The 18689-nt window shown below is 35.1% G+C and overlaps 1 protein-coding gene and 1 long non-coding RNA gene across 3 annotated transcripts; both read left to right on the forward strand.

Moving 5' to 3' along the window:
* Window positions 1-3248: 3248 nt before the first annotated feature.
* Window positions 3249-12316, forward strand: LOC144560628 (uncharacterized). Its single transcript, XM_078309863.1, has 6 exons — window positions 3249-3848; window positions 5247-5619; window positions 10296-10489; window positions 10586-10812; window positions 10901-11105; window positions 11453-12316. Exons 1-6 carry the CDS (start codon window positions 3305-3307, stop codon window positions 12079-12081), a joined length of 2172 nt encoding a protein of 723 aa, XP_078165989.1. The 5' UTR covers window positions 3249-3304; the 3' UTR covers window positions 12082-12316.
* A 633-nt stretch (window positions 12317-12949) lies between these two features.
* On the forward strand, window positions 12950-15656 carry LOC144560148 (uncharacterized). Of its 2 annotated transcripts, XR_013513344.1 has the most exons (4): window positions 12950-13154; window positions 13290-13624; window positions 13768-14335; window positions 15260-15656. It is a non-coding gene; the product is annotated as an uncharacterized LOC144560148 (long non-coding RNA). The 2 variants fall into 2 exon arrangements; XR_013513343.1 differs by having other exon boundaries at window positions 13290-14335.
* Window positions 15657-18689: the final 3033 nt, after the last annotated feature.

Below are 18689 nucleotides of genomic sequence, written 5' to 3' on the forward strand. Positions count from 1 at the left end.
ATCCATCTATTACTTATTTGCAAGTTGATAATTACTTTAATTATGCTTAATTTTCTTGTTGATTAATTTACTTATATATTGAACACCTTTTCTTTGTTCTCGACTTATGCTTAATGTATCCGTCCATACTTACGTAAATAGGTTATTAAGTTTCGGACAAAAAGAAAAGTCCGGTGTTAATTTGTTTAACATGTGTGCACGGCTCTTTTAACGAAATAAACGTTAAAAAAAATTATACATATAATTGCTAAATAACTGGCTACTTGAATTTGATTTAATTGCGTACATTTAATTGCTTAATATCGTGGGTGCAATAGTTCTGAAAATTGGTTTATTCCGATTCGACTCGGGGTATCCATGGCAATAATAAAAATTACATATTTCTGCAGAATTTGAATTTGAATTTGAAGTACAACAATTCTCTAATTATAATAACTACCCACTACATACCGAAATTTTTATAAATACTCAAAATAATTAACAAATTACGGAATCTATCCCCTTTTTGGTGAAAATTCGATAGCCAATCCGGTTAACGAATAACCGGATTGGGCCATTCTTTCCGGTGGCTCAATTCCCGGAATAATGAAAATGGATCCGGTTATTGGTTAACCGGAAATGTGCTTTTTTTTAAATGAAACAATACGGCCGGTTAATGGTGCACCGGTTTTTTTTTTTTAAAACATATATTTTTTTTAAAACAGAAATTTTTTATTTTTTGTATAAAAATATTAGAAATGTTGAATATATTTATTTGAAAATAGATGAAATACAATATAATTTAATTTATTAGAAAGACTGCAACAAATAACTCAGATCAATATTTTTTAGGCCGGATTTTTCGCGACTGTAAGAAAAATTAATATATTTCTTTATGTGTTATTGGAAAAAAATAAAGATGCTTAGATTCTGAGTTATTCATCCCGGTTCAAAAGTTACTTGTAGGTAATCTAGAAAATATTGTGATCTTTCTAGTACATTTAATTTATTAAAAGTTGTATCTATTTTTAGAATTCTTTTTGAATAACAACCATTAAATAAATTAAAGTTTTTGTTTTTTTCAAAAATATATACAACTTTTAATAAATTAAATGTACTAGAAAGATCACAATATTTTCTAGATTACCTATAAGTGACTTTTGAACCGGGATCAATAACTCAGAATCTAAGCATTTTTTTTTTCCAATAACACATAAAGAAATATATTAATTTTTATTACAACCGCGAAAAATCCGGCCTGAAAAATATTGATCCGGGTTATTTGTTGCAGTCTTTCTAATAAATCAAATTATATTGTATTCCATCTATTTTCAAAGAAATATATTCAAAATTTCTAATATTTTAATAGAAAAAAAATTATGTTTTCAAAAAAAAAAAAAGAGAGGCCAAAACCTGTGGACCATTAACCGATATTGTTTCAATTAAAAAAAAACACATTTCCAGTTAACCAATAACCAGATCTATTTTCATTATCCCGAGAATTGGGCCACCGGAAAGAAGGGCCCAATCCAGTTATTGGTTAACCGGATTGGCTAGTTTTCAAATTTTCACCAAAAAGGGGATAGATTCCGTAATTTGTTAATTATTTTGGGTATTTATAAGAAAATCGGCACTACATAACTTGTGCTAAAAATAGTAACCATACTGGAAAGAATGTTGCAACACATGGTTCTGAAACTCGAAATCAGAATCCGAATCGGATACTTGAGTATGGAATCAGAATCAGCCAGAATCGGATCAGAATCTCAAATTTTTTTGGAAGAAACTTGTTTTGTAACCAAAATTTAGAAAAAAAATTGGTCAAAATAATGATTTTTAAGAAAACAATGTAAATAAAAGACTATACTCAAATAATCCACTAATTATATAATATCATATAAGCATTACAAATAGAACACGCATTCTATGCAAGGTAGCTATATTTAATGCATAGCAAAATAAGATTACGTTGGTAGCATAAATTTAGTGCAAAATTATTTTGACAAGGTATGTGTTAATTTTTTTCTAATTCAAATTGTTTTTGAATTATTTGATTTTTTTTGTGTGATTTCAAATCATAGATCAACAACTACAAGAAAAAAAAAACATAAAATAATTGAAGGACTCAGCCTGATTCGGGCTTGACTCAGTCTGACTCGGGTTTGATTCGGCTTTAAAATCGGATAACTCGGCCGAGTCAAACATTGTGCAACCGAGTTTTGGTAAAAAAGTTGCATGGGCGCGAGACTCAGGTGAAACTCGGATCAAACTCGACCGATACCGAGTTGACTCGGCTGAGTTTCTAAACCATACTGCAACACTAACAACAGTTTGACACCTTAGAAAACTGCTATCTAAATCAATATTGAGCTAATTCTCAACATCAATATCTAAATCAATATTGAGCTTCTTCTGCCACTAAATCTCTGATGAAATGTACTTGAATGTCAATGTGTTCTGATCTTCCATGGAAGACAGGTTCTGATCTTGGTCAGCCTTTTTTCTCCGATAGGACCACTTGCAATGTCGAATTGCTCAAACATAATTGGATAATGGAGAGTGTCTTATCATCTATATTTCTTCATTTGCTATCCATCAACGCATCAATCAAATTTCCTCGACCAAAAATGACATCCTTAACGCCTTGGCTCGACAAAATTGACATCATACGCACTTGCCATAATGCAAAATTCGTCTTCCTATCATACTTCTCAATATCATACTTCTCAATATTATACTTCGCCGACATAACTATTCAATTTCTCAATTCCCCAAATTATAAAAAATTACTCCAATTACCGAAACGTCACAAATCCAAATTTGCAAAATTCCAATTAAACAGTAATTGAAATTTCCAAATACTCCCAAAGTCAAGTTGACTAAATTGCTAAGTTTGCGGAAATAAGTACAAAAATTGGCTCATGTATTCCCTGCGCGGTCTACACAGAAAATGCCAGAGGAAATCGCGGTGTACCAAATGAGAAATGCGGCTCAGAAATTTAAACCTTGCGCGGTGTACAGATAGGGAAGCAAAACCCAGTGCCCAGCCTTTCGGTTCTTGCGCGGTCCACTGAAGAAACAAAATCGCGCTCAGCCACGCGGTGCACACGTGGCTCACAAGTAGCGACGCGATTTGGGATGCGCTCTGATCTCTGGCTTCCGCGACGCGATTTGGCACACGCAAATTTTATGATCGAACTGCCTTATTGGCAACACACATATACTGAATCCATGTGCCTGATATAAATAAAGCAGCTAGTGGATGAATATATTGCTTGCTTACACTTCCTTACCAAACAAACAAAAAGAGAACCATTATTAGAATATGGGAGAAAACAGAGGTAGTATCGCCTTCTTTACAACCTATAGACCACCAGTGCCTCTAGACATATTCTCTTTTCCAGTTAAACCATCATTAGAGAAAGATGAGCTCAACTTGACCGATGGCAAATCATACAACTACAACTGCCAAGTCATTCCACCGGCAGCTCTTAAGACAATTATCAGTCGTCCGAAATTGGCTTCTGAAGCCACAGAAGCCGACATCGATTCCGGTCATCTCACCGGGTTCGTTTTTATTTCTGAAAGAGACAACAACTTAGAAACACTTCACATATCTCTCTGCCTCCGTGGCAAACAACCTCAAGTCTTCAGTTTGGCCGATGTCTACGGCACCGATTCATTCCATGGTGTCCGCTTAGAAGACAGTGGCTGCATTGGTGGCGGTTATGTGATTGACAGTCACACAATGGATCATTTCCTCATCTATGTATCCACCAAGGAGCCGGTACAAGCCCGTCGTTGCCCCTGGACTGTTGTATATAAAACCAATCTTAGAACAGGGGAAACTGAGCGCCTCACTCCACCAGGTTATTTTTCCAATCCTTCTATATATTTTTGTATCAACATATCGAGATGGTTTTAAAAATCGGTCCAGTCTGAGTTAACTCGGCCGAGTGTTTTGGGGAAGAAGAGACGCACTGTTGGGGAAAGGAAATGTTTTCGTAGACTTAATTGTTTCACTATATTATTGGGCCAACACATTGAAATCTGTTTGATGGTTCAAGTTAAACCAAGTTTCTAGATAAATTGAATACAATTAATTTTTAAATTTGTACGTATGTCCATCTTTAAACTACTGTGGTTTAGGTGCTTCCAACATGGCTGGTCAATTCGAATACTTTCTGATCAAATTATCATATTAGTGGCCATAAAAACACACCATGTAGAAAATAATATAATCTAGTGGACTTTGCTTTTCTTTTTTCTAAATTAAATTTGAAATTTAAAATAGAATGTATATTATTATAAATTATTGTAATATATAATATATTTTATTGTCATACTGTTTTGTATGCTTTTATTTTAATATACTAGTGGATTACATATATAAGTGAACCTTTTTCAACATATTTGAACAAATTATTACTTTTATTTTTTTTATATTCTTTTACACAAAAACAAACCATTATTTATTTGTTGAGTTTGACTAATATAACATCAGTGTCATTTCAGCCTATATAACACCAATTCTAAAACATATCAAATCGTCTTCGAACGACTAATCCAAACCGTTCAAACCGATTTACATTATAAGTGATGCGTTTACATACAATTTTTTTATATTTTCGAGTTATTTTAGTATCAAATCAAGCGGCAAAAATATTGAAAAATTAATGTATTAAAATTAATTTAAAAACTCACACATTTGACCGCTTGACTTAATACTAAATAAATTCGAAAAGTTATAAATTTTGTATGTAAACGCACAACTAATGAAGTAGATCGGTTTGAACGGTTTGGATTCACCGTTTGAAGTTGATTTGATAGATTTTAGAGTTGGTGTTATATAGGTTGAAATGACACTGATGTTATACTAGTCAAACTCTTATTTGTTTGCTACTATGAGTAAGAATCCATAAGATGACATGTTTAGTTATATATTTTTTTACTTTTCTACTGTATTATATATAGTGGATGTGTGTAGACAAATAAATTTTTTACAACTTTTTAAATTTTTTTAATAGAAATCAATTTCTTTTTTTTAAAAAGCTTCTGATTTCAAATTTGATTCAGCCGATTCCTACTAATTCATCCAATTTCAGTTTCATAATGTACTTCCCTTGATCTTTTAGCGATTTCCAATTATGCTTCTGATTCTAGCGATTCTACTTCCGATTCTAATTTTCAGAACCATTAGCATGATGACACATATAGCAAATTAAATTTGATTTTCGCTTCCTTGATCTTCATTTATACATCAACAGGGAAATTCGATTTAAGTCCCTCTGTGTCTCCATCTGGAAAGAAGATAGCAGTGGCTTCATTTCAAGGCAAGGCGTGGGATGGCGAGATTGAGGATCTACAGACTGACATTTATGTGATGAACGTAGATAAGTCACATTCGGGTTTGGGGCGCCAGAGATTGATAGTAAATGGTGGATGGCCAACATGGGGAAGTGAGAATATCTTATTCTTCCACAGAAAGGAATATTATGGTTCCAAACCCAAAGATCCGACAGCTTGGCGTGTGTTTCGATTTGACATAAGCACCGGTGAAACCATCCCTGTGACCCCAAAAGAATTTGATGCAGTAACTCCTGCAGCCATTAATGAAACCGAAGTGGCTGTGGCAACTATGTTGAGATGTAATTCAAATATGCAGGGGTATTTTAGTCATAGTCTGTTTTATTTTTAGCCAGTTTTTTTATTTACTACGAATAGGTGTGTGTTTTTAATTACAGCATGTTTAATTGAGTGATGGAGGGAATAGCAGTTATTTTTAGAAAAGGAGGGAGATGCCAGAGTTAGTTTTCTTTTTATTATTCCGAACTCTATATATGTATGTTCTGTAATAATTGGATCCATCGAGAGAAATATATTACAGAGATAAACTAGTTCTTGTTTTCTTTCTTCTTGATCAAGTGAGTTTCTGTGAGTGATTATTGCCAACATTGTGGTATCAGAGCGAGGGATTGAGGGCCAAGAATGAGTAGTTCTAATCAATTGTCAGTTCCTTCGTTCAATGGTGACAATTATGATTTCTGGAAGATCAAAATGACCACTGTATTCAAATCGCAGGGGTTATGGGATATAGTTGAGAGTGGTACTCCAAATCCAAATCCAAATCCTGATGAAACCAACAAACGTGATGCCAAAGCCCTGATGTTGATTCAACAAGCCATGGATGACTCCATCTTTCCTAAAATTGCATCGTGCACTAAAGCAAAAGATGCGTGGGTGATTCTGCAAAACTCCTTTCAAGGGACTGCAAAGGTAATGGTTATCAAACTACAAAATCTGAGAAGAGAGTTTGAAACTCTACAGATGGGGAGAGATGAAAAAATGCAGCAATTTCTGACAAGAGTGCAAAAGATTGTGAATCAGATGAAGATCTATGGAGATCAATTGTCAGATCAGACAGTAGTGTGCAAAGTACTGAGAAGTCTGACTGATAATTTCAACCATGTAGTTGCAGCCATTGAGGAATCCAAAGATCTTACAACTTACACCCTTGATGAACTCATGGGCTCTTTGATGACCCATGAATCCAGACTGATGAAAGCAGAAGAGAAATCAGAAGAGAAGGCATTTTATACACAGAGTCAGTTTTTTAGAGGAAGAGGAAGAGGCAGAAGTAGAGGAACATCAAGTGTATTTGGTAGAGGAAGAAGAGGAAGAGGGACAAGTGCAGGAGGAAGAAATTCAGATTCTTCAGGGTATAAGTCGATTGATGAAAATAGTAGAAAGGTGAGATGTTACAATTGCAATCAGGTTGGGCATTACCAGTCTGAATGTCCTACTTCAACCAAGAAGCATGTAGAATGTTTTCATTGTGGTAAATTTGGTCACTATCAGTCTGAGTGTTACAAGAAGATGAGGGAAGAAGAACAAGCCAGTTATGCCAAAGAAGAAGAAAGTGAGAGGGATGAAGGTGAAGCAAGTATGTTCATGGCTTACACTGACTGTCAAACAGCAACTAATGACATTTGGTTTGTTGATAGTGGGTGTTCAAACCATATGTCAGGACAGAAAGAGTTCTTTGAGGATTTGGATGAGACTCACAGATTGAAAGTGAAGCTGGGTGATGACAAAGCAATTCAAGTAGAAGGAAAAGGTATTGTAAATGTCAAAACATCAATTGGTTTGAAAAGGATAAAAGATGTGTATTTTGTTCCAAGTTTATCTCACAATCTGCTGAGTGTGGGACAGTTGACCAAAAATGGTTACTCAGTTGTGTTTAAAGAAGGCTTATGTAAAATCATAGATGAAAACACATCTCAATCTGTAGCAGAAGTGAAAATGTCAGGTAATAAGCTCTTTCCCTTAGTTACAACCAGTGTTAAAGCCTTAACAGTACAAGAAACCAGTATCTCAGACCTTTGGCATTGTAGATTTGGGCATCTGAGTTCAACAGGCTTGAAACAATTAAGCAAAAAAGGGATGGTTGTTGGTTTACCTGAAATTGGAGAAGTTGAATTCTGTGAGAGTTGTGTGTTTGGTAAACAGTCCAGAAGTTCATTTCCAAAAGGGCAAGCAAAAAGGGCAGAAAATGTGTTGGAATTGGTTCATGCAGACCTATGTGGACCAATGCAAACTGAATCAATTGGTGGAAGCAAATATTTTTTGTTATTCACAGATGACTTCAGCAGAATGAGTTGGATTTTTTTCCTGCATCACAAGTCTGAAACGTTTCAGAATTTCAAGAAATTCAAAGCTGTAGTGGAGAAGCAGTCAGGGAAGAATATCAAAACTCTTAGAACTGACAGAGGGGGTGAGTTTTTATCTAAAGAATTCATTAATTTCTGTGAAATGGAGGGAATTCATCATGAGTTGACCACTCCATACACTCCAGAGCAAAATGGAGTGGCTGAGAGGAAAAACAGATCAGTGGTTGAGTTAGGGAGGAGTATGTTAAAGTATAAGAGGCTGCCAAATCGTTTTTGGGCTGAAGCTGTTGCTACAGCAGTGTACATTCTAAATGTTTCACCAACCAAAGCACTTATTGACATAACACCTTTTGAGGCCTGGACAGGATCGAAACCAAGTGTGTCACATCTCAGAATATTTGGGTGTATTGGGTATGGTTTTGTTGAGCAGCACAAGAGATCCAAGCTTGATGACAAGTCCATAAAGTATATTTTTATTGGGTATTGTCTTCAAACCAAAGGCTACAGATTGTTTGATCCCTTGAGTGAGAAGGTAGTAGTGTCAAGAAATGTGAAATTTGATGAGAAGGCCAGATGGATTTGGGATGATGTGAAAGAAAAGTCAGAAGAAAATGAAGTGGTGGAGACAATTGAAGAGGATGATGAGAGTGAATCTGAGAGTGATGAGGAGGAAAGAAATGAAGTAGAGCAGACACCTGTAAGGGTGTACATGAGGCGCAACAGAAGCCAGTTTTCTGATGTTGCTGGTAGGAAAACCAGAACATTAGATGATCTCTATAATGCAACACAGATGCTATTAGTAGTTGATCCTGAAAATTATGAAGAAGCAGTGATTGAAGAAGAATGGAGAGTAGCTATGAAAGAGGAAATTGATTCAATAGAAAGGAATCAGACATGGAGCTTAGTTGAAGCTCCTAAGGGTAAAAATGTCGTTGGAGTGAAATGGGTGTTTAGAACAAAATTTGGGCCTGATGGAGAAATTATCAAGCACAAAGCTAGATTAGTGGCAAAGGGGTATAAGCAGCAGCCAGGAATTGATTATGAGGAGACTTTTTCCCCTGTTGCAAGGTTTGAAACAGTTAGAATCTTGTTAGCAGTTGCAGCTGTATGGAGTGTGCCAGTATATCAATTTGATGTGAAGTCTGCTTTTTTAAATGGTGAGATTGTTGAGGAAGTATTTGTGGAGCAGCCAGAAGGTTTTAAAATCAAGGGAAAAGAAGGTCATGTGTACAAACTGCACAAGGCGTTGTATGGGCTCAAACAGGCTCCTAGAGCCTGGTACAGTAAAATTGACCAGTTTTTTTCTGATACAGGTTTCTCAAGAAGCAAAAGTGAACCAAGTCTTTATGTCAAGAAAAAGCAGGATGGCACACTCATGATGGTTTGTCTCTATGTAGATGACATGATCTATCTGGGTACAAATCAAGAAATGGTGGCCGAATTTAGAAGAAGGATGAAGAAACAGTTTGAGATGACCGATCTTGGTCTTCTTAAATATTTTCTGGGCTTGGAGATAATCCAGAGAGAAAATGGCATATTCCTATCACAGCAGAAGTATGCAAGAGACCTGCTTAAAAAGTTTGAAATGGTGAACTGCAATCCTTGCACAACTCCAATGAACGTCAAAGAGAAACTGGTAAAAGAAGATGGTACTGGTGCAGCTGATGGTTTGAAATTCAGAAGTCTAGTTGGAGGTTTGATTTATTTAACTCACTCTAGACCTGACATCACTTTTTCAGTTAGTGTGATTTCAAGATTCATGCAAAATCCAAGCAAACATCACATGGGGGCTGCAAAAAGGGTATTGAGATATGTAGCAGGCACAGTTGATTTGGGAATCTGGTATGGAAGAACAAAAGCAACAAGCCTTGTTGGTTTTAGTGATAGTGACTGGGCTGGATGTCAAGATGATAGAAGAAGTACATCAGGGTATTTGTTCTTTATTGGTACCGCACCTGTAAGCTGGAACACGAAAAAACAACCCACTGTGGCCTTGTCTACAGCTGAAGCTGAGTATGCAGCAGTTGGGTCAGCAGCATGTCAGGCAGTTTGGATAAGAAGGGTTCTAGCTGATGTTGAACAGAAGCAAGAGGAGGCCACTGTGATTTTTTGTGACAATAAATCAACTATTGCAATGTCCAAGAATCCAGTTCAGCATGGAAGATGCAAGCATATTGATATCAAGCTTCATTTCATCAGAGATCTAGTGGCAGAAAAAGAAATATGCTTGGAATACATTACAACTGAAGAGCAAAAGGCAGATATTTTAACCAAGGCTTTGTGTTTACCAGCATTGGAGAATCTGAGAAGAAAATTGGGTGTTACAAAGTTTGAATTAAGGGAGGGTGTTGAGATGTAATTCAAATATGCAGGGGTATTTTAGTCATAGTCTGTTTTATTTTTAGCCAGTTTTTTTATTTACTACGAATAGGTGTGTGTTTTTAATTACAGCATGTTTAATTGAGTGATGGAGGGAATAGCAGTTATTTTTAGAAAAGGAGGGAGATGCCAGAGTTAGTTTTCTTTTTATTATTCCGAACTCTATATATGTATGTTCTGTAATAATTGGATCCATCGAGAGAAATATATTACAGAGATAAACTAGTTCTTGTTTTCTTTCTTCTTGATCAAGTGAGTTTCTGTGAGTGATTATTGCCAACAAACTATTCGTATGAAATCAGAGTTCACTGATAAGCACGTAGAAACACAGTACCGGCATATTGAGATCTTTGATACAACTGCAGCAGGACAATCTAAACTGATTACTAAAAATATCAGACCGACATGTGACCATTTCAACCCCTTTGTGATAGATGGTGGCAAGCGTATAGGTTACCATTGTTGCAACAATATTGGCCATTGCCAGGTACCAGACCATGCACTTTTAATGAATATCATTATTTTTAAACCCCCCCCCCCCCCTTCCCCCCAGGTAGATATATCACATTTAAATTGTAAACTTGAAATTGGACCTTTGCAGAAAAAAGGCGATATAACGAAACATTTCAACAAGCTCCAATCTCCGGTGAAAGATGTAGGACTGTTTAGAGTGTCAGGTGTGTTCCCAACAATTTCCACTGATGGTTCCAAGCTAGCATATGTTGATAATGAGTTCAAAACTCTTTGGTTAGCCGACAGCCAAGGGTTGCGCCCTGTCTTTAAGGTACATATACAGACAAGAATAACATTTAGGTGCTGTTATGGAACTTGACTTGATGATGGCTTTAATTTTTTTTTTTTTTTTTGTTTAGGCAGATGAAAAGTACAAAATCTCGGCACCAATTTGGAACCAAAATCCAGAAAAGGATACAATATATGTATGCATGGGAGAACCTTTCAAACCTGATGAACCAATGGAAATCTGCGCAATCCCCAATGTGTCCGATGCTCTTATGCAACGTAGACAGCTCACAAAGGGAAATTTCAATAATGCCTTCCCATCCACAGATTCAGAGGGTAAGTAACATGTTTCCTAATTAATTCTAAAACAAGAAATCTATGCTCTCCTTCATCCCCCCATGACATGTAGTTTTGGACTTAAGCAATTTGATGTATTTTAAATTGACGATGACTCACTACCAGTAGTATTTCCTGCATTAAAGCAATTTTTCACATTGATTATATAATACTTAAGTAAATTTAGCATGTAGTTTCCCGAATAGTGTTCACTATATTTAGTTATGCTTTTTGTTTCAAATGTTTATATCACAAGGTTGATAATTGTTTCTTATTGACAAACTTCATGCCTTAGTCTCTATATATAGAATCTAATGTTTATATCATATGGTTGATAATTGTTCTAGGAAAAAGACTTGTTTTTCGATCCACAAGAGATTGGGTAAATAAAAAGCACAAAAACCTATATATAATGGAGGATGCAGAAAATGGGGAGTTCTTTGGGGGCAAGATAAAAAGACTAATAAATGGGCCTTGGACTGACACACATTGCCAATGGTCTCCGAACAATGACTGGATCGTATTCTCATCAACCCGCGATAAGCCTGAACATGCACCAGAGTCTGATAATGGTCTCGATCCAGGATACTTCTCAATTTTTCTAGTGAATGCTAATGATCCCACTGTGGTGGTAAGAGTGATTAAAAGTGGGTATAATCTTGCGGGGCATGTGAACCATCCGGTGTTTAGTCCAGATGGGAAGAGCATTGCTGTAACTGCAGATCTAGCTGCAGTGTCTGCTGACCCAATTTCGTTACCTCTTTTTTTGCACTCTGTGAGGCCTTACGGAGATGTCTTCGCTGTTGATATTGATCCTGACGACATAAATAAGAATAAGGATGTAAAAACCTTTCATCGCATCACGCATAGTAGATATGAGAATGGCACTCCTACATGGACCAAGTTTGCAACTGACAATCCAAACACACAATGGAGTATTCAGATAGATAATTCTAATGCACCAGTATGCCCGTAAATATTCTATAATGGCAAATCACGAATCACTCCCTGAATATTGCCCAAAGAAGTTTTTTGCTGCTGGCTGGATTGTTTTTTTTTATTTTTTCCAGTTTTTGCTTTGCTATTAATTTAATGCTTTAAATTCTGAATTGTGTGTTATTTGTTTTCTCTTTGTTTTCCCATGTAATGAAAGCAGGAACCGAAAGATTCAATAGCTTTTCCTACATCTCATATAATGCAAGCATATCATGATCCCAGTTGATCTCAATTTTTTTGCCTTTTTCTACTGGAATATACTTTTTGCTGGTTTGTGAAAAATATTCTTCCCTGGGACATTTCGATAAGAAATGCAATGATGTGTTTTCTAGCTTATTTCAATTCAATCTTGCAGCAATTTCTAATGTTTACTTGGTACCTATATTGGTACAGAACGTCTAGTCCCAAGTAACCTCTTGTTGTCTGCACTTGGCTTTGATATTTTGTACCAGCATAACCCAAAAATCCTTTTCAAAAGGGCTAAAGTGGCTAATTTAGGATTGTATTTTTTTTTAAATCAACTAAAATTAATCAAAACTATTGTTTCGAAAATCAGAATCAGAAGTGAAATTGGTAAGTTGACCATGGAATCGGGTGAATCAGTAGGCATTGGACATATCGATTCGGAAAATTCACATTTTTTTTAAGGCAAATTCTGGAATGGATCAAAAAAAATTTGGACCGTCCATGTAGTCAAGATCGAACGGTTCAGATATTTTGTAAGTTTGAAAACTCTACGTTAAGTTTGACGGAAATATTTTTCGGAAGGGTAAAATAGTCATAAAAATATAATAGCGATCTTATTCTCTTTTCCTCTTTCTCGAATATATTTCGCCGCTGCCGACTTCTCGAAGAAGCGAAATCCCCATTGGAGCTCGCTCTATTGCTGCTCCGTATCTCTCCGTACTGTCGGTCGCCCCCTCCTTTGCTCCGTATCTTCCCTTCTCGTCGGTCTTCATTTCTCCCTTTGCTCCGTATCTCCCACTCCTTCGTTCTCTCCAGTCGCTTTGTATCTCCTACTCCTTCGTTCTCATTAGAGGGAGGCCAAATCAGGTTTGTACTTCTTTTGCTTCTTACATTTTTTGCAAAGTAGATTTTAATTCAAGTAACCATTCTATTATGCAAACCAAATTGTTAATTCATATATACCCAAATTTTTTCTTCTCCTTTTATATATTTACTTGATAGTGGGACGCTCTGGAGAGGAGGGAGTCAAGTGGGAGTATTTCGGGTCGCCAATAAACTGTGGAGGTTTGGCCTTTCCAAAGCAGCCCTGGAGAGAATTCCAGGCGCTTCGTACACTTTGTGAACCTCTTACTCCCAAACGGAGAGAGCTCACTGTTTGTCGTCGATCTCCATGCCTGAGGCGGATGCTGAAGGCGTCATACTAAGGATAACCCCAGTTCTTGATTGAACCCGCCATAAATGCCAAGCAGATTCTCTTATTTCATCACTGTTATCCTCCATTACAGCTAAAATATGATCATTGTAGGAGTGCTACTGTGTTGCTATTTAATTTGTAGGTAAGTTTGCAGTTATAGATGGAATGTTGCGAGTACACAGGTGCTCACTATTTTACCGTTGTAGCCTTAAAAATTGTTAGTTATTTCCTAGAGCTCAAGGTCTATTGTTTTTGTTTATGCTGTTTTTGTTTTATGTTGAACAGCTGAGATAAATTGAGAGCAAAATGGGCTGACACCTATTTAAGACAATTGTAAAATTCAGGATAAATTGAAGCTTTATTGCACAGCTGAGGGTTAATCCGCAAAGGATTGGATAATGGTGTCTGGTTCTGAACTTCTGGTACATGTTCCTGTGTAACAGTGAAGACTGGTAACAGTTTTGTGGTAGCTAAATTTCAATTTAATGTATATAAATCAAAGCATCTATTCTTAATTTTATAATGCTTACACTTTGTACTGCATATTACTGAGGTCAGGAGATTTTGATGGTGGGATACAGGTGCAGACCTGTTACATGTGTTGATCGTACCTTCCGATTTAATAATTTCTTTGTGCTTGTTTTCTCATTTTAATATGGTTTGTTGTTTAGCTAAGAAATAAGACAAGGGCATCAGTGTAATTTTTCATCATTTTGCAACAAGTATTACACGTCAGAAGATGAATTGAGGAGTACTTTAGTAAAGACGAATCATCTGATAGAGAATCTTTTGAAGAAGAAACCGAGCCCAATTTCTGAGTGCCTTCAAAAAGCACTAGATTTAATTGATCCAGGTACACAATAATGCTCCTATGACATGATTCTATGTTTGCTCTGGCAGTTGATGGATGCTCCACATTAGAGATAGGGGTTGCAATTTGTTGCATGAGTAGTTTAAGAGTTGGTCCTCTCAACCTGACCTGTCTAGGATATAGAAATCTGATATATGACCTGTCACTGTCAATTCTGAGATCCTGACATAGTGGACCCATCTGGTTAGCCCAAACCAGGTTGGTGTAGGATGTATGTAAGAAAGTAGAACACTTATGCTACCTCTCACTGTTTACACTACACATCTTCAGGTTGGTCTAGGATGCACATCAAAATCGATTTATCAGAACATTAAAAAAACCATCAATTTTGAAAACAAACAAAAATTATTGAAAATACTTGGCAATTCTCTACATGGGAGATCCTATTTCAGGAGTACACTTTGCATAGTTGTTAGGTTAACTTTGCACATTTAACCCCATCTTCATTTCCTTTCTTTTTCCTGTTAATTCTAGTGCTTACCTGAATAAAGTTAAAAAGGCAGCTCCTTCTATTTCCATTATAATGCTTAATTCTAATGGGCTCTGAGAGCCATGATTTGTATCCATAGAGAATGTATGGCCTCCACATGACTATGTAGGCTAGTTTGGTAAAACCAATATTGTATTTTAATATATGTATGGACTCCTCTGAATCATCATGCTTTTATGTTTTATTATTTTATTTATTTTCCTATGTTTTGACTTTTGTCGATTGATTTGACTTAGTAAGCTGGTAGGGATCAAGATGATGGAAATTTGAATGTTAATTAGACGGAAAGGGAACATTAAAAAGAAACAAGGGACCAAAGTGGAAAAACAGTAACACTACAGGGATGACTTGTAAATTTACTTCATAGAATAATATTTTATAGTCTAAGGATTAAGAAATGATATTTGGAATTGCAGGCATACTGGAGATGGAGGAGAAGCTGAGCAGTGACAAAGAAGCACTGACAATTGACCACAAGAAATATGAGATTATCAACAAGTCTATGCATGATGGCATCATCCCCAAACTCGCCTCTTGTTATGGCATCAGCCTTACCAAGGAGATTTAATTCCTTCCTTTTTTTCTGGCTGTGTATATCGCTGTCTTTAGAAAAATGATTACTTTCATGGTTGTAGATTTTAGGGGGCTTAACTGCATATATGATGAGAAAGTTTAACCTGTGTATATGATGTTTGCTTAGAATCTCAAGATATCTGTACCTATTGAAACCTGGCTGCAAATGACTAGCGATATTTAGATTGAATGATTTATGATTTACAAAATAGTCTGCTTGTGATCTCAAAATAAGGAGCCAACTCATTGTTAATGAAGATTAGCAATACTAAATTATACTCAACTGAATAAAAATGAACTTTATGTTAGTGCCACGAAAGAAGTACATATTAAAAATAAAAAAAGGCGCATATACACAGGGATATGGCTGATTTTTGTGTCAATCCTGATATGGAATATAAATTCGTTCCTCTTTTTTCAGTTGATCAAAATACCATTATTGTTTTGTGCAATTTTTTGCTAGTAAATAAAGAAAAAATTGCTATGTTTAATCTTTGTTATTCTTAATATGTTTTTTTTTCTTCATTAATTTGGTCATTCCTCTCTTCATCAATGTAATACTAGCAAAAGCATGTTGCCCATGTTCTAGAATTAATTTCTGAAATATTTTTTTTTTCATTTTGGTAAAAAAAAAAATACATTTTTCAAGAGAAATATTTAGAGTTCCATAAAAAAAATTATTATTATTTAATAAAACATCATCCAAATTATCTTGTTGTAATTTTGATCTTTTTCGGGGTTAGATTAGTGAGAATTGAGAAGGTTTGCCAGAATGACTACATTTCTCAGGTTTTTGTTTATTGTGGTTAGATTGGATGCAGGGCCGGCCCTGGTGTTGGGCAGCCAGGGCGACCGCTCCGGGTCCCAAGATTTATGGGGCTCCAAAAGAAACAAAAATATTTTTCATATATTTAAAAAAAATAATCTGTATATATTAAAAATAAATAAAATATTAGGGCCCAAACTTGGAATATTCAAAGGGTTCAAATTTTTCTATAAATAGATATGATCTATTTACATATCAATAAAAAATTGTGTATATCAGTATTGTAAATAACGGTATGCGCTTGTCGAACGAACGGGATACTGTCAAGCAATTAATCGATATGCGGCCTATTAATCAGAATTATGCGAACAATATTGTATTTTCATTAAAATTATGTGTATATATTCATAATTATTAAAAAAAATTATTTAACTCATCAAACTTATCAAATAAACTTAATTTAACTTAGTTTCTATTATTATAATATGAAACTACGCTTAACAATACACACGCACTTTACATGTGTAAGTAACACATTTATTTAATTAAAAAAATAATTCGAGAATTAAGCATTTTCAAACACTAACAATATATTATTTGAAAGACATGAAACATTCCAACATAAAAGCACTAAAGTTAGTTTGTAATAACAACTTAATTTAATATATGAACATGGTGTACTAATTGAAAAAATTACATCAGTAAGTAAGAAAAATATATGGTATATATATAATAGAGGAATTAATCAATTAATTCAAAATAAGCCGACATTTTTATTTTTATCCAATTAAAAAATTATTTTAATAATAATAACCAAAGTTTAGTAATAATTTTAAAAATACCCCACCCGTGGAATTTTTCCACGGGTTGGAATTTTAATTCCATTTTTTTTTATAAAACAAAATTTTGTTTTTATTTTTTATTTTTTGTATTGAAATATTAGAAATGTTGGATATATTTCTTTGAAAATAGATGGAATACAATATAATTTGATTTATTAGAAAGACTGTAACAAATAACCCGGATCAATATTTTTCAGGCCGAATTTTTCGCGGCTGTAAGAAAAATTAATATATTTCTTTATGTGTTATTGGAAAAAAAAAATGCTTAGATTCTGAGTTATTGATCCCGGTTCAAAAGTCACTTCTATGTAATCTAGAAAATATTGTGATCCTTCTGGGACATTTAATTTATGAAAAGTTGTATCTATTTAAAAAAAAACAAAAACTTTAAGTTATTTAATAATTATTATTCAAAAAGAATTCTCAAAATATATACAACTTTTTATAAATTAAATGTCCTAAAAGGATCACAATATTTTCTAGATTACATAGAAGTGACTTTTGAACTGGAATCAATAACTCAGAATCTAAGCATTTTTATTTTTTGTGGTATAGTAGGACGGTTAAAAAAAAATAAGCGATTACACTAAGTAGCTAGCTATAACGCCAATAGCTAGTTATATAGTTATATATCGCGCATAGCGCCATAGCTTTTATGATCCGAAAAAGCTATAGCTAGCTATTTAGAACACTGCTCTTAAAAAGGAAACCTCCTCATCTTTAATTCAACGAATATACATACACTGACGGTGGGTCCCACCCTTCAGACTCTTCTAAGTCGGGATCCCTCTCTCTAATTTGGATATTCGCTCATTATCCCGCGTGATCCCTCTCTCTAATTTCGATATTCACTCCTAATCCCGCCAAGTTAGGCGGTTATCAGACCCGATCAATTTTATCGCTTCCCCATCGCTCTGCTTTGCCCCCATTCTCCCTCCGCCTGCCTTCTCTTTTCATTTATTTCCTCTCTCTCCCCCTCCCGGTCCGGCCTTAAGACGCAATCAGACCAACTCAGAGTCTAAGGACTACAAAAATCTCAACGTGAGATAGTGAGATCACACCTGTAAGTACAATTCTATCGTTTTTGCTTGTTTTTATCTTTAATGTACGTAACATAAATTATAAGTTCCACTAATAAAGTTTAGATGATAATCACAGGCCTTTCAAGAGAGATAAAGAGGATTCAATCTTGCTGAAATTGGGTTCCTTAGTGTTCATTTGTATTGATATTTAACACCTGAACTGGCTTCCTTCTTCTTTTTTTATTTTACTTTTTTTTATCGGACTCACTGAGGAATTAATGTGCTAATCATCTTTCATTTTGCAAAACTAATCCTAGTGTAAAATACTTTAAGGAATGAAGGAGATTCTGGCCCTAATTAATGTGCTAATCAACTTTGGAGTATACAATTTTCACCAGAATAATTTAAAAATTGATGGTGTTACTGTACACAAGTCTGTTCATTGTTAGTGAAATTATGAAAAAGTAATTTGCAAATCTTATAAACTTATTTGTGTAATTTACAAATCCTTTTCAGTTCCCTATCATTACTAGGTATGTGAAATTCCTTACGGGATTGAATTGGTGTTGGTTAGCAAACTCAACCAATTTGGCCTTTCGAAGGTGTAGTTGTAGGTTTGCTAGATACCATCTGCTTAAGAAGG

This window comes from Carex rostrata, chromosome 10 (genome assembly GCF_964058835.1).
Source record: "Carex rostrata chromosome 10, lpCarRost1.2, whole genome shotgun sequence".
Lineage (NCBI taxonomy): Eukaryota > Viridiplantae > Streptophyta > Magnoliopsida > Poales > Cyperaceae > Carex > Carex rostrata.

Coding starts and splice junctions, on each gene's coding strand:
- LOC144560628 (XM_078309863.1), top strand. CDS start 3,305: ATGGGAGAAAACAGAGGTAGTATCGCCTTCTTTACAACCTATAGACCA. Junction 5,620..10,295: donor GAAGTGGCTGTGGCAACTAT/GTTGAGATGTAA, acceptor AGTTTCTGTGAG/TGATTATTGCCAACAAACTA. Junction 10,490..10,585: donor CAAGCGTATAGGTTACCATT/GTTGCAACAATA, acceptor CCCCCCAGGTAG/ATATATCACATTTAAATTGT.